This window comes from Physella acuta, unplaced genomic scaffold (assembly GCF_028476545.2).
Source record: "Physella acuta isolate Inbredline_101_S28 unplaced genomic scaffold, ASM2847654v3 ptg000566l, whole genome shotgun sequence".
In the NCBI taxonomy this organism is placed as follows: domain Eukaryota; kingdom Metazoa; phylum Mollusca; class Gastropoda; family Physidae; genus Physella; species Physella acuta.
Window position 1 is genome coordinate 422,103 of NW_026732085.1, and position 15,283 is coordinate 437,385.

At 34.4% G+C, this 15,283-nt stretch overlaps 1 protein-coding gene across 1 annotated transcript; it reads right to left on the minus strand.

Moving 5' to 3' along the window:
* Positions 1 to 355: 355 nt before the first annotated feature.
* Positions 356 to 15,078, minus strand: LOC131946637 (integrator complex subunit 8). Its single transcript, XM_059307577.1, has 20 exons — positions 14,984 to 15,078; positions 11,687 to 11,836; positions 11,339 to 11,452; positions 11,105 to 11,207; positions 10,530 to 10,676; positions 9,967 to 10,032; positions 9,642 to 9,702; positions 9,156 to 9,332; positions 8,746 to 8,838; positions 7,783 to 7,929; positions 7,511 to 7,602; positions 7,158 to 7,290; positions 6,906 to 6,970; positions 5,244 to 5,437; positions 4,215 to 4,351; positions 3,639 to 3,761; positions 3,010 to 3,211; positions 2,508 to 2,617; positions 1,699 to 1,804; positions 356 to 1,309 (listed from the first exon to the last, which is right to left on the minus strand). Exons 2-20 carry the CDS (start codon positions 11,808 to 11,810, stop codon positions 540 to 542), a joined length of 2,964 nt encoding a protein of 987 aa, XP_059163560.1. The 5' UTR covers positions 11,811 to 11,836; positions 14,984 to 15,078; the 3' UTR covers positions 356 to 539.
* Between the last annotated feature and the right edge of the window lie 205 nt (positions 15,079 to 15,283).

Here is a 15,283-nt window from a genome sequence, read left to right on the forward strand (position 1 = left end):
ATTAGTAAATATGGTCATTTTAATATAGTGCTTTGACTGGTCCATTAGATGCTGGACTACAGCAAACTCTTGTCCATCATCATGACACAAATTGAAGTCCTTGCCAGCAAATAACTCAAATGTACTAGAGTACAATTCCAAATCAAGCATACCTTGTATTTGGCATGGACTTGCATAGATGACATGCTTTTTTTCAATCATGGAGATATTTTGCAAGGACGTTGTATCCTATCTTACTCCAAGGATCAAAATTATCTTCACCTCTCAGTTCTCAAATTATTCAGATGCAGCAATCAAAATATTAGAAAAAAGGTGTTGCAAAAAAGTGTAAAACCAAGTGTTAATAATTACAAATTTTATTTTCATTTTAAAACAATAATACAAAAAAAACAAGGTGAAATTAACAATCATTGATGGCTGTGTCTAAGAACACAATACATTTCTCAATTATAAACAAATGCTAGGTGTAAAATACTCCTCAGGTGTGGAAATATTTTTACAATAAAATTTAAGATTTTTTTTATAGCCCTTTGAATTGATTATCCTAAATACTGTTTGGCCAAAGCTCGTAAAAATTTAGTTTTTCTAATATGCACAGCTCGCCTTTGTATCTGATCAGGGTTATTAGAATTGAGGTCCATTTGCGTGAGCGCCTGCATAGCTGTCTGGCGCTTTTCCACCTCACCCTTCCTTGTGTGCAGGTGGACAAGAAACTCTAGAATACTCACATCCCATATACAGCAGTAGTAAGCGTCCATTGCATCGTAGACATTTCTCTCATGCAAGGCCTTGAAGGCGGTGTTGTAGTCTACTTCCTCGAGGAACTGGCACAGAACAGCTACCTGTGTGTGGCACTGCAGGTACGAACAGCACTTTATCATCCGGCGGAACACGACATCATCGTATATTGAACGGGGAACGGGGCAGGTGAAAAAGTCTGTCGCAACAACCCCCGCCTCCAGATAGAATTTCAAAGCCATAGAAAACTGGTCCTGGATGAAATGTAGATCTGCTTTTATGCGCAACCAGGAGGGCTGTGTGGGATCCACCAGCAAACTGTAAGAGAGCAGGATCTTTAAACTTTCCTCCACCACTCCTGCTGTTAGAGATGACTGTATAGCGGCTGGCCAGAGGTAAATGTAATCAGTGACCAGTTCGCTGGATGACAGGAGCGTGTACAGCTTACAGAACAAGGAAATCAGAACGGAAAGAGCACACTGGTCTTTCATTTTATGCATGAAGTTGTTGAGTTCATTTTTTGAGAGGATTCCCCACTGTTGTCTGGAATCATGTTGCCGCTTCCCATTTCCTGACACAAGATAAGAACATAGAGTGAGGAAATCTTTCTGAGATAATGGCCACAGTTTGATAATTGAAGCTTTAAATTAGATTTTAAGTGTATAGAATGGTTTATTTGGTGCATACATAACAAGAATATGATTACAATAATTACATCAGTAATAATAATAAAGTATCTTCCATGTTTTTGTTCTGTGATAAAAATGAAAAAATGCTTTTACATCCTTAAAATCATTACAACATACTAGTTGAGAGTATTATAGCTAACATGACAATCTCTTCAAAGGCTGTGGTCAAAGAGCTATTAATTATTCTGCCTTTTAGATCTAAAAGGGAAGTGTTTTAATGACTCGTGACTGCTAACATTAGCCAGGTTTTCTTCTAAGATGTCTCACTAACCTGCTTGATAAATGACTAAAACAGCATCCCATAAGTCCCTGGCTTGTTTTCTGACATTTTTCTTTTCTTGGATATCTCGAATCAAAAGACCCAGCAGATGTGAAAACTGGGTAGAAATAGTTTAGAACAATTAGCTAAAATCTATCAGGGCTGAACTAAAATTTGACTTAATAAAATAACATAAATGCTGTTGAAATATCATTGTTGAAAGACAAATGATAAGTTGTAATCAGGGTGTTATGAAACTGCATGGTGATGTCTAAAGCACAAGATTACTATGCCAAGACTTCCAAGTTTGATTCATGGCCTTGAGTGTTAAGTTGTGATAGGTACTTGAGCTAAGTGGGTGAAAGTAATAGGGGCTGGGTATGTTGCTTACTACCCAACCCCAAAAAAAAAACAGGGTAATTTACAATATTTACTGAAGAGGCGGTTTATTAAAATAATTGCTCTTGCAAGAAATACTTAAATTTTAAAATTATATAAGATAGATACGTTAGAGTGATGGGACGCATTCTCGGGTGGTAGAGCAAATAACTGCTAGCACAAAAGTCTCAAATTCAAATCTGGATTCATATAACATCTTTGAGTCCACCCAGCTATGATGGGTACCTGAATCACATTAGGGAAAGTAAAGCCAGCAGGGCATAGTGCTGACCACATTATCCCTTCATGTGCCAAGGTCAGAAAACAGGTGAGATTAACTCTACTTCAATGGAACTTTAATTTTTTTATATGTAAGAGTTTTTTGTATTATAAAAAAAGACTATTAATAGTTACTAACAGCATTGCTGGACAAAGTTATTTACCTCAACAAAACCATTTCCTGTGTTGCTACAGTCAGATAGATACTGCCATTCTCCAGAGTTACATAAAAAAGCTGTACACTCTTCTATTATTTCTCTACTTGGCTGAAGATCTGGAGAATAATTTATAAACAATGCCCATTCACAATCACACATGAAATTTATTTTGAAAAACAATATAAACATATGAGTCCCCTTAGAACTTCAGTCTGCACATATGCAGAATTCAGGTATATCAGTTTAATGGATTGTACACATATTAAAAAAAGAAATTACTTTATACTGCAGGAATTTTTTTTAAACAAGCTAAAATTTCTCCCTTATGTTAGAAAACATTCTAAATCTTTAATAACATGACAACATAGTCCCAACCTACACCCAGCAAATATACATTTATAATACAATCCCTTAACCCAACCACATGAAATACTACACACTGATGACTCCCATAACCCTTGACCTAGCCACCTACCAATACAAAAAGATCACATGAACTTTGACCCACCTTGACCCAGCCTGATGGCTGTGAGACACTGCTTACACTGCACCACCAGCTCCTGCACATTCATCTGTGGCCTGTCATTCAGCTTGTACTGATGCAGCTGGGTAAACAACATTTGCCACCTGACATGCTTGGCGGCCATTATGGATGTATTGGCCAGGATGGACTCAGCCACTGGCAGGAGCTGCAGAGCTCTGTCATAAATCTGTGGTTCATTACATTAAAAAAAACTTTTATGTTGGGATGAGTTCATGCTGTTTGGTAATATAATTTTAAATTATCGTATAATTATAAATTAACTCTACTAAATATGAAAGTCGCCAACCTTTGATCTTTTTTCAAAAAATTATTATATAATTATATATTAGCTCTACTAAATGAGTAAAAGTCTTTCAAGTAGCCAACCCTTGGACTTTACAAAACAAAACATAACCTTGTCATATGTTCTCAAATACAATTAAACATCCAAGGATTAGAAAATAATTTTAAAACAGTTAATCTTTTATAGTTAAACCCTTAAAAAAAATTTAAAAATTTCTGTTTTAAAAGCACACTCTATTAAACACTGCACACCCCTTGTTGACTTAAAAAGAGCATCTTAATTAAAAAGTGATTAAAAAACTTAGTATTACCTTCAGTTCAATGCAGTGTTTGGCTTTGGCAATCAGAAGATAAACATAGATTTGATCAAATTCTTTCAGCTTATCTGAACAAGCTAGATCCAGGACTTGTTTTAACTCTTTGGGTACTTTCCACTGTGGAATAGACAAGCACATTTAGGACATGAAAACAATAGTATATTAAATTATTTGCATTTATATAACATCTTTCCTATGGATTTTTAGGTCTGAAAGGGGAACTTTACTTATTTTTTTACTCATTTGAGTGGAAAAAATATAACAGATTTACAACAGAATAAATTGCATGTATTTGTATTTAGGAGCAACACAAGCACATTTCATTGAGCTGGTTAAAACTCTCCAAGAGATTATGGTACATAATTCATTTATTCCCTTTGTGGCAAAAAGAGGGATATTGTTGTATTAAATAGTTAAAAAATATAACAGCATGACATACTAATGCTATTCAAGATAATTATTTGTTCTGTCTCAAGGTGTTATTCTAAAAAAATAATAACAATAGTGTAGTTAGCAGTGCTAGTTTTATCGAGGAAGACAAATGTGGTTAGAAAAATTCTGACAGCCTACCTTGTCATTGAGAGAAAGAATTTGAGCAGCATTGAGTCGCCTGTGTTCATAGAGCTCAGTGAGAATGTCTTTGATTACCCTGGGGTCATACACAGAGAGCAGCTGGCCTTCAACGTCACTCATGTTGTATGATGACTCTATGTTGTAAATAAAAATAACATTTTACTTGATCGAAAAAAATTAACCATAATGTTGTTAATGGGATGGCGTAGTTGAATGGTAGAGCATCCAACAGCTAGCCCTAAAGTCTTGATTTTGATTCTGAGTTCAAATCCATAAAACGTCCTTGAGTTCACTCAGGTCTGATGGTTACTGACTCATGTTAGGGAAAGTAAAGGCAGCTGTATGCGCTAGGTTCAAAGAATGGCCGAACGCCCCCCACGATCAAGCTGGGTACCAGGCGGTAGGACGACGTCCCGCGTCTGGTGGGTGGGGAAGGAAAGCCCGGTGAGAGCCGACGGAAGTAGTGACCGATGTGTGGGAAAATCTTCTGGTCGGAGTTTGCTACACTGAGGCCTGCCTGGCTAATGGAAGTCAACCTTCTGAGCCGGTTTCGTATAAGGAAGGAAGGTCATAGTGCTGTCACTTTATCCCTCCATACAAACTCCAATAATTTGCCCCATGGACCATCAGGTTCAAAAGGGAACTTTACTTTTACTTATGTTGTTAATAAAGCAATATTAGTGACTAATGTTTAAAATGCTGTACCATGTAACTAAACTTTTTTAAAAAGTCATTATTTATTGATAGCCAAATCTGGCAGATTTTTGAAAAATTACACTATTTATTTATTTTGCTAATATAACATTACTGAACAAAATTAAATTGTGTTGCATATAAATAAACCATCTAAATTGTAAAAAAATCATTAGTGTTTTACTGAACCAGTTGTTTATTGATTTTTTATTTAATGTACTATGAACCCAATGTCAACAAAAAAAAAAACAGCCCCGCTGTCCTTAAATGGACCATAATATTTTCTTATACATGTAAAAACAAAACAAAAAAAACACCAATTATGTATCCCACCTCGAGTATTCGGATTGATGCTGGTCATAGATGCTGGGTCATCCATGGCTATCTCTAACAAGTAGGAATTGTTCCTGACATCTTCATCAACTGACAGCTCTGCCACCTCAGCTGCATCAAAATAACTGACCAGCTCGGAGGTCAAGACTTGGCGGGAGAATCTGCTATCTGGAGGTAGAAGTTCTATGACATTCCTGTTGATAAAATAAGTTTTTCTTTCTGACACTGTGATTCAATAAACTGTTGTTTGATCATTTAAATAAGTTGTGCTAAATAGGAAGACTGTATGTTTGAGTGAAAGAGTGCACTGTTAAACTCAAGTGGACAGGAAGGGGGGTGGGGGTCCTGTCCTCCCCATATGTTGCATTTAACATCATAATGTTTAAATGCTACAACAGCACTAAATGTAGTCTGCATACAAAAACATATAATTGAAAGGTAGTGAGTGTGTATAAAAACAGCCCAGCCGATGAGTCACTTATATTATCTAAATCTGTAAAATAGAAAATGGGAGGGCCATGAACCTGAGGTGGCCTTATTGTAATGATGCCTTTGTTTACTTTTAAAATATATCTTATCATACAAGGCATAAATGCTAAATACACTGATTTTGGTTGATACAAAGAGAATTACTTAATATAAATCAACTACTCATCCTATATTTTCAGCTGACACATTTTACTTTATTTTTTTAATTTATTTATATTATTTTAATTTATTTTATTGGTCTTTTATTATTTCTTTCGTCCATCATAAAATTAAGCAGTGCGTGCCAGCATGTTATGCGCCATACTAGATGGCCCGTTGACTCCGACTTCAGCCTGCTTTTCTTTCTGGATTTGCTTCCATAGCCTTTGATCACCCAAGAACAAACTACAAGGCAGTAGCTGTTTGATTTTGGAGTTGTCTCTCCTAGATGGGTTGCTGTCCCCAGCTAACGAGCCCCATCTGCCCGGGTTTGGAGTTATAGCGCCCCATGCTCGCCGTTGAAGTCATTTCCTTGGATTTATGAGATGTTTTTTATTAGATATCCTATGAATGTACTCCAGGAATGTACTCTGTATGGCCAGGCAAGAGTCAGACACTGGCCCCAGCCCACCCCACTCAGGGAAAAATTATATGGGACACCTGACAAACTGGAAACCACAGTCCGGTTTGTCCACGAAGTTGGACTTGTCGTCTGAATCCTCCACCATATTCAAAATTTAAGAACGAAGAAGAAGAAAGGTCTTTTATTCTAAAATTAATATTTAACAACAGATATTACAAAAGAATAAATCACTATATCAATAATTAGCATCACAAGGTACACATACTCAATACATATTACTGAATTAGTATAAATTTTGGAAACTATAAATGGAAGACTACTTGCATTAAATACTAATACAAAAGATGTTGAAAAACTGGAAACAAATCAAAATAATTTTTATCATCTTTTATAAGTTTTAGTCTCTGGGTATTGAAAATCTTGATGTGCCACAGAGAACAAGAAAACATAACTCATCAGAGTTACAATATTATTTTAGTACCAGTTAGCCTTCCTATACAACTTAGGAATTGGCTCGGAAGAAGGTGACTGCATCAAGACAGGATACTTATCTAATCAATGTACTACTTAAATAAGTGCATAGAAAAACTACAAATGTAAGCTGAACTTACCAAACAAAACACTTTAAGTTTGACTTTTGGTTAGCAGTTGATCCTCTAAGCACATCTTTTAGAAGCTAAAAAAATATTTTGTACAGTTCCATGAATATGAAACAATGTGTAACAATAGACTTTCCTGATATTGTATAAAGAATATAAGATATTTGACTAAATCTTCTGTCATCTGAGATACAATATGATGCAATAAAACAAACATAATATTTAATGCTTGTATTTGTATCATGTAGTACAGTGTATAATCACCTGAATAGTGAAAGCCAAAACATCTTGCTGAGCATTTTTCAGTGTTTCCAAGATAGGTGAGACGAGAGCTTTACCTTGTAAAGCTGACCTGATCACATTAGACAGGTAAACTCTGATGTGGAGGTCAGACAACCTAATAAAAGAACATTAAATATATTTTTTTTTAAATCAATTTTAATATTTTGACTAGCGTCCTGTCTTGACAAGCGGTATAATATGATACACAAAGCTGTTGACTGACAAAATTATATTCTTATCTACAGGCAGCGCTAAGTACAAATGTACAGGCAGGGCTAAGTTAACTGTAGAGGCAGGGCAAACTGTACAAGTAGAGAAACAACAAGTATTCTCACCCTTTTTTAAAAATCTCATCCTGCAGATTCCCACGGTACGCCATGTCCAATTCTTGTTTAAGATTGTCTTCATTCAGGATCTCAACAATTCCCTTAAAAAAAAGGTATGGTGTTAAACAACAGAAATGCACACAGGACAAAAAAGCCTTCAAAATCATGCACAAACAGCAAATCACTAAGACCAATACAATCTTATATGTGATACAACATAACAGCCCAGACCCAGGTTACGTGTCTCATGTTGATATTACTGAAACACACAAACAACTGACTTGGAAATTTCTCCTCCTAGCCAGCTCAGCCCTGTCAAACAAGGACGTAGTTTTCAGGTCGGCTGTGACACCTAGCAGACTGCTGCAGCTGGTCATGTAGCCGTGGAGCCTCTTCAGATCAATGTAACAGTAGACTGGATCTGTAAGCTGCAAATTGCATTAGATTAGGGTGGATGTTAAAGAGTTTCATTAGCTTAGTGATGACGTTAAAAGTTTCATTAGATTAGCATGGATGGATGTTAAAAGTTTCATTAGATTAGCGTGGATGTTAAAAGTTTCATTAGATTAGCATGGATGGATGTTAAAGTTTCATTAGATTAGTGTGGATGTTAAAAGTTTCATAAGATTAGCATGGATGTTAAGAGTTTCATTAGCTTAGTGTGGATGTTAAGTCAAAATATATCAATAAGGACAGTAGCTACTGCTGCAAATAATCTCAAGGTGTTTAACCAGCCTTGATAGAACCTGACTTTAGGAGAAAGTAAAGACAAAAGGACATTGTAGAGGCAGCACAAGGTTCTGTTTTGTAATCAATATTACCTTGGACAGAAAATTTATTGAATTTCATTTAATGTTAGACAATTTCTTTTTCACAGATAATATTTATTTGGATGTTTGTAAAAAAAAAAAACATCTTGCCACAAACTGTAAAAAATTCTTTCTACTGGTAAACATATTTCCATATGCTTATATAGTCAAATCAAAGGGACGGCATGGCCTAGAAGTAAAGTGTTAAGACTGCTAACCCGAAAGTCTTGAGTTCAAATCTAAGTTCAAGTCAGTAGAGTCTACCTGACTCTACCCAGCTCTAATGGATACCTAACTCACGTTAGGGAAAGTAAAAGTGTTCACAGAAACAGGTGACCTCTACTTCACTTTTCCCATGGACTATGTGGTTCGAAAAGGGAACTATACAGTCAAATCAGTGAAGAGCATTCTGAAAGATTATTTGATCCCACTGACCTGGTTGTACAGAATGTTGGACAGTCTGAACTTCTCATAAGATTTCCTGTAATCAGACTTGTAGAAATACACCGCTCCAATATCAAAGCAGATCTGTGGATCAAGTCATTTCAGTTCTTTTACATTTATCTACATTATGTGGGTCACTTAATTATGCTAATATAGATAGAGATGAATAAACAGAGATCTAATTTTTTAAAAACTAAAGGTATACAGTTGAACAAGTCAAAGAAATATATTTATAACCAGAAAGATAATAATTTGAAAAAAAGCAATAAATCAATGCTTACAAATGAATTTATGATTACAATATGATGAGTTAACATACAAAAATTAAAAAAATGACAATGTAACAGGAGAGAAAGAAGGCCTAACAAGAAATTTTTTTAACAGCAAGTCTCTACTAGTACCTGGCATATCATCTCCTCAGCTACCACCTGTTTAGTGTTCCCCCAGTTCAGCTGTTCATCTCTGTCCTCTTGTGGCAACTGAAAACAATCTGATGTGGGCATCTGGGCTCTGGTTGAGTCCAAGACATTCAGGCAATTTTCTAACAAGATGATGGATGCCTCCAGCTCCTCTTTAAACTGAATAAAAAATTGTGTTGCAGAATATGGCAGTAGCTTCTGGTCTATATACAATTGGTATTAAGACAAATATCAATAAAAACATATGGAAAATAATTGTTAGATTTAAGTCCATAGAAACTTAAATTTCTACAATTGAAAGAAAATTGCTTTTCAGTAGTACCGTATCAAATTGCAAAAAAAAAAAAATTTAATTATATAGGCCTAATCAGTATATTTTAAAAATAAATTTTGTTTTTACAACATTGTAAAAAATTATGTATTTTTAAACGGTATTACAAGTGCATAATATTCTAAAGGAAATATTACCTTTCTAATAATTGTATCGGTAGCTTGCGCCATTACAATATTTGGATCTATTTGACCAGGTCTGTAGAAGTTAATAAAATTAGTACGGAAAATACTTCAAGGTATAAAACTCAGAAAATACTTCAAGGTATAAAATAAACCAAAAACATATTTGGCATTAAAAGTTCATTCTGAGGTGGGAATATAAAATCTAAAAATTGTTTTTAGTTTAAAGGAAAAAAATAAGAACAAGAATGATTTAGGAAACTGCAATACAGGAAGCTAAATTATAAAATAACTGTTGGATCAATGCTGTAATGTAACCAATAACAGGATGTACACTTACAAGGCCATGTAGCTCTGTTTGGTGGGTTTGCTGGGGAAACTGTCTCTTACAACACTCCTCACACACCTGTGATACAAATTGTCAAGAGAATGTCAGTGTTATTGAAACAATTAGTTAAAGCTATGGTCCTTTATAGTGAATTGGGCTCAGTCACACATCAACTATAAACTCAAAAGTTGTACATTATGTTTCTTAGCCAACATTGAATTGCATCTTTCTTACTAATCACAGTATATGATATTCAAATTAATTTATAGACTTGAAAAATCAAATATGCTGATTTATAAGTGCCCTATAATGTTCAAATGGTCAATTCTGTAGGATGTCCCTAAGTTTAGCCAGCTCTGGTGGGTATCTGACTCATGTTAGGGAAAGTGAAAGTGGATTGGCTTGCGTTGACAATGCTATCGCTTTATGTCGAATTAAAAGAGATGAACTCTACTTCACCTCTTATATTAACAGTCAGGTCTAAACAGGTATCTATGATGTTCTGGTTTCAACACTTATACAGCTAAGTTATTTGTAAGATGCATTGAGCCAATAAAATAAGGTTTGAGTCTTACCATCGGTGAAACAAATGGACAACAAACAACCCCAGTGGAGACAAGGTGCTCACATCAAGGTCAGGGTTGTGGATATTATCAATCACGCTAGGGACACAAGTTTGTAGCAGTAGTATCAGCAGAGCCTGGAGGATTGGCGTTGGGATGCTGGAGTTAAAATACATGAGCAACAGTTTTAGTGAAACAACGTTATTGTGCAATATATATAGTTCAGTTAAAATAGTAGTAGTTGTTTTAGCCAATGGAAATATAAAAAGCGATACTAGACAAATGGTGCTGAATGACTATTTGTTTTTACTTCACAGCATAACTCTAAATCAAAGTTTCTACAAAAAATCTGTTAAATTCAATCCTGAGCCTTCTCTCCAAATGTCCACTGTGGTATTCCATTAATTAAAATAAATTCATGATAGGCTACTGTGTACAGCATAACTATGAATATTAGTTTAACAAAATCTATATTGTTATTTTAATAATAACATCATATTTTATATTATAACTTTTAAAATTAATTTATTAAAATGGCTATATTAAATGTCATTTAACTTATTCAAATAAGTTACATATTGACATACCTTTTCTCCATATTAATAAGATTCCATTTTAGATGGCAGCCTACTTTCAGCGCAAGGAGACGAAGTGCTCTAACCTTTTTTGTAGGCTCAATTACTTTTGATTCTACAATTGAACACAATAGTTTTTAGAAACTTACATTTAATTTGAAAAAAAAAAAAACTTTTTAATATTCAATCATGTTATTTTCAAAATATAAAAACCAAAACTTAAACAAGTATGGAAAAAAGACTTGCCTTCATTTTTGTTTACAGATAAAGGAGAAATGTTGTTGGATGCCTGAACAACTGCAGCCATTTCTATTTCAGCTTGTTGCAAGAATTGAATTATCAGCTGACACGGAGTTGGGTCTGGAATTACATTTATCATAAATTCTATTGTAGCTGAAGTATCTCATACCTTGTTAATTGTTATATTAAAATTACTATTAATTTCAAAGGAATTTCTATGTATATACATTTAAGGTTTTTTGTTCTTATCACTGCCTCATCCCACACCCTAAAAGTGTGGTGGAAAGATACAATTTTTCTATGATAGATGAGATGTAATATTTGTTTTTAAGAATGATTTAGCAAAATAATTACCTGGGTTTTCTTGACTCAAATGCTCCTTTAGCAGTTTCTCATTCAAAATAAATTCAAACCAAGCTATATTTGGTAATGATGTTGGAGTCATTGATTGACTCCCTTTTGGAATTTGGGCATCCATTATAAACTGTGGTACAACTTAGGATTCTAGAATTTAAAAAAGTTATAAAAAGGTTGCAGTAAAAAAAATGTAATTTTTTATATCTGAACTAAATTTTTATATTTAAATGAAAGCAGTATTTCATTAAAGAAGAAAAAGCTAAGTCTAACAAGATTAACAGAATAGGCTTATAATATATAATTTATAAATGCTTATTTATTTACTGAAGGAACCATAGTCAATTTGACTTTCTTCTTCTTCGTTCTTAATTGTAATGTTGGAAGGGATTTCCTCCAATACAATTAAGGATTATGTGTTAACTTGTTATGTGCCATATGAGCACAGTCTGATTTCAGACTGCTTTTCTTTCTGGATTTGCTTCCAACCAAGAACAAACTACAAGGCAGCAGTTGTTTGATTTTGGAGTTTTTCTCTCCTAGATGCGTTGTGCCCCCAGAGGCAGCTAATGAACCTCATCTGCCTGGGGGCTCAAACTCTGTACTTTTGGGTTTAACAACCAAGAGCTTTACCAACCCAACCACACCAACCCCTGTCAATCACTGTGACTGATTTTGTCAATATTTTAAAATAACCTTAAAATATTAAAAATAAATATAAACTTAAAACTATAGGCCAAATTATCTTTCTTGTTATCTTACTTAACTTAAACTTAAGTTCTAAGTCTAAAGCCTAAAGTTAAACAGTAAACTAAACAGCGGAGTGTAAACCTTGTAGGTTCAACCAAGAAGGGAAGATCTGCATGGGTAGGGATCAGACCAAAGCTAACACCCTGGTCCTCCAGGTTGGGGGTTGAAACATAAGGCTAGCAACCTTATATCGTAAAAAATATACCGCTACAGAAACTGCAAGTACACAAACCCAACACCAACTTGGTCGAGGAGGTTCCTCTCTAAAGGGAGCAGCCCAAAACCAAGTCAGCTGGAAATGTGTAGTTGCAGCCTTTTGCTCCCCAGGGGCCACAAAGGAATGATGATGATGATGTAGGCTTAGTAAATGTAACTAAGAGTAATGGGTGAATGAGTCACTAATTAATGACTTATGTAATGAATTATAAATGTAGACCCTAATAATGATTTAATTAAAGGGTAATCTATCGTTTTAGGTACATAAAATCGCCCGCGACTAGTAATGTGAAAAACAGGCGACTCCTTAAATTTTAATAATTATTTCACGTTTTGAGGAGGATTTTATGTTTTGAAAAATACAAAAATGTTTCCCTGTTTCATTTAGCCTATGTACCTGTTTTTAAACAATTGAATTAAAACTTTTCAATAATAAATGAAAACTAGCGATGTTTACAACAGATGCAACATTGCCTATTTACTATAACTATAATAGCCATCTTGTTGAAGTTTTTTTTATAAACTTATAGCGCGAGATTCAGGGGAAGCCACTCTAACTTACAGATGGCCGCTTTTTATATAGCAAATCCTGCTCGCAAACACTGCTGTTTAAAGTTAATTTCTTGCCTATATTGATATATTATTATTATAATTATATTTAGCCATTGATTTAGGTTTAGGGCAATGCTAGCCGGAAAAAGATGCGCATGCGCAATGGAGAGAAACTACTACTTGCCATCGCGGAGATGTTTTTGATGGTACTGTGCATGCGTGTGTTTACAACAGCAGAACCCTAACACCAACCCTAATCCTATCCCTAACCCTAGGTCACTGCGCATCAAACCCTAGCCATAGGTCACTGCGCATGCGCAGAGCTATCTTTTGCAGACTAAGTGGAGACGTTGGGGAGAAAAATCTTCTTCCGAGTAGTCACTTCGTTAGGTTTATTAAATTATTATTATTCATATATATCTTTATTAGGTAATCTATCGTTTTGGGTACGTAAAATCGCCCGCGGCTATTAATGTACGAAAACGTTACCTCATTGTCAAGGCTGTAATAGAAGTATATTGTGATATGTTTGTGTCAAATATTATAGATAAATGAATAATAAACCTAAATCAATGGCTAAATATATCAATATAGGCCAGAAATTAACTTTAAACAGCTGTGTCTGCAAGCAAGATTTGCTATATAAACAGCAGCCATTTGTAAAATAGAGTGACTTCCGCCTGAATCTTGCGCTATATGTCTATAAAAATAAAACTTTAACAAGATGGCTGCTATAGTAAATGAGCGTGGTTGCATCTGTTGGAAATATCGCTGGTGTTCATTTATTACTGAAAAGTTTTAATTCAATTGTTTAAAAACAGGTACATAAATGAAACAAGGAAACATTTTTGTATTTTTCAAAACATAAATCCTCCTCAAAATGTGAAATAATTATTAAAATGTAAGGAGTCACCTGTTTTTCACATTACTAGTCGCGGCCGATTTTACGTACCTAAAACGATAGATTACCCTTTATTATTATTATCTACTACTAGGCCTATAAGTATAATAATATCTACTAAAATTTTAAGCCTAAACAATGAGGTAACTTCTTCGTATATCACTAGATCTAACTAGCCGCGGGCGATTGTACGTACCAAAACTTCTTCTGTCTTCTGAACTTCATGTTTTTTGGGTAATCTATCGTTTTGGGTACGTAAAATCGCCCGCGGCTATTAATGTACGAAAACGTTACCTCATTGTCAAGGCTGTAATAGAAGTATATTGTGATATGTTTGTGTCAAATATTATAGATAAATGAATAATAAACCTAAATCAATGGCTAAATATATCAATATAGGCCCGAAATTAACTTTAAACAGCAGTGTCTGCAAGCAAGATTTGCTATATAAACAGCAGCCATTTGTAAAATAGAGTGACTTCCGCCTGAATCTTGCGCTATAAGTCTATAAAAATAAAACTTTAACAAGATGGCTGCTATAGTAAATGAGCGTGGTTGCATCTGTTGGAAATATCGCTGGTGTTCATTTATTACTGAAAAGTTTTAATTCAATTGTTTTTAAAAACAGGTACACAAATGAAACAAGGAAACATTTTTGTATTTTTCAAAACATAAATCCTCCTCAAAATGTGAAATAATTATTAAAATGTAAGGAGTCACCTGTTTTTCACATTACTAGTCGCGGCCGATTTTACGTACCTAAAACGATAGATTACCTTTTTTGTGCCCCATGAACATGGACGGCAGGCTTCAAACTTCAAGAATCAAATGACAAAAGCCGGCCGAAAACTATAACTAATATATACTATAACACTTACCCCACCACAGGAATACACAATGAAAATAATTAATTATCCTCTAGATCTACTACTACTAAATTATTATTAGTAGTAGACTAGTAATTTGTAGCCCAGCAAAATCTTAACTATAACAACAATATCACTAGGCTAGATTGTTTTAAATTAAAAACGGCCATACTATTTATCGAAAACTTTAAAATCTATCTGCAACATGCAGAAATGAATATCTTTATTCAAGTGCATTAAAATTTAAATATATGTTATATAAGACAGATCTAGATCTACAAGTTAGTGTTAAATGAGCAGAAGTAATAGTAA

Bases quoted from the DNA above. Each gene is read 5' to 3' on its own strand.
- LOC131946637 (XM_059307577.1), bottom strand. From the start codon at position 11,810: ATGGATGCCCAAATTCCAAAAGGGAGTCAATCAATGACTCCAACATCA. The intron at 9,333-9,641 runs GTAATATTTCCT...TTTTTTATTCAG, and splicing joins CCGATACAATTATTAGAAAG to TTTAAAGAGGAGCTGGAGGC. The intron at 7,291-7,510 runs GTGAGAATACTT...TTCTTTTATTAG, and splicing joins GATGAGATTTTTAAAAAAGG to GTTGTCTGACCTCCACATCA.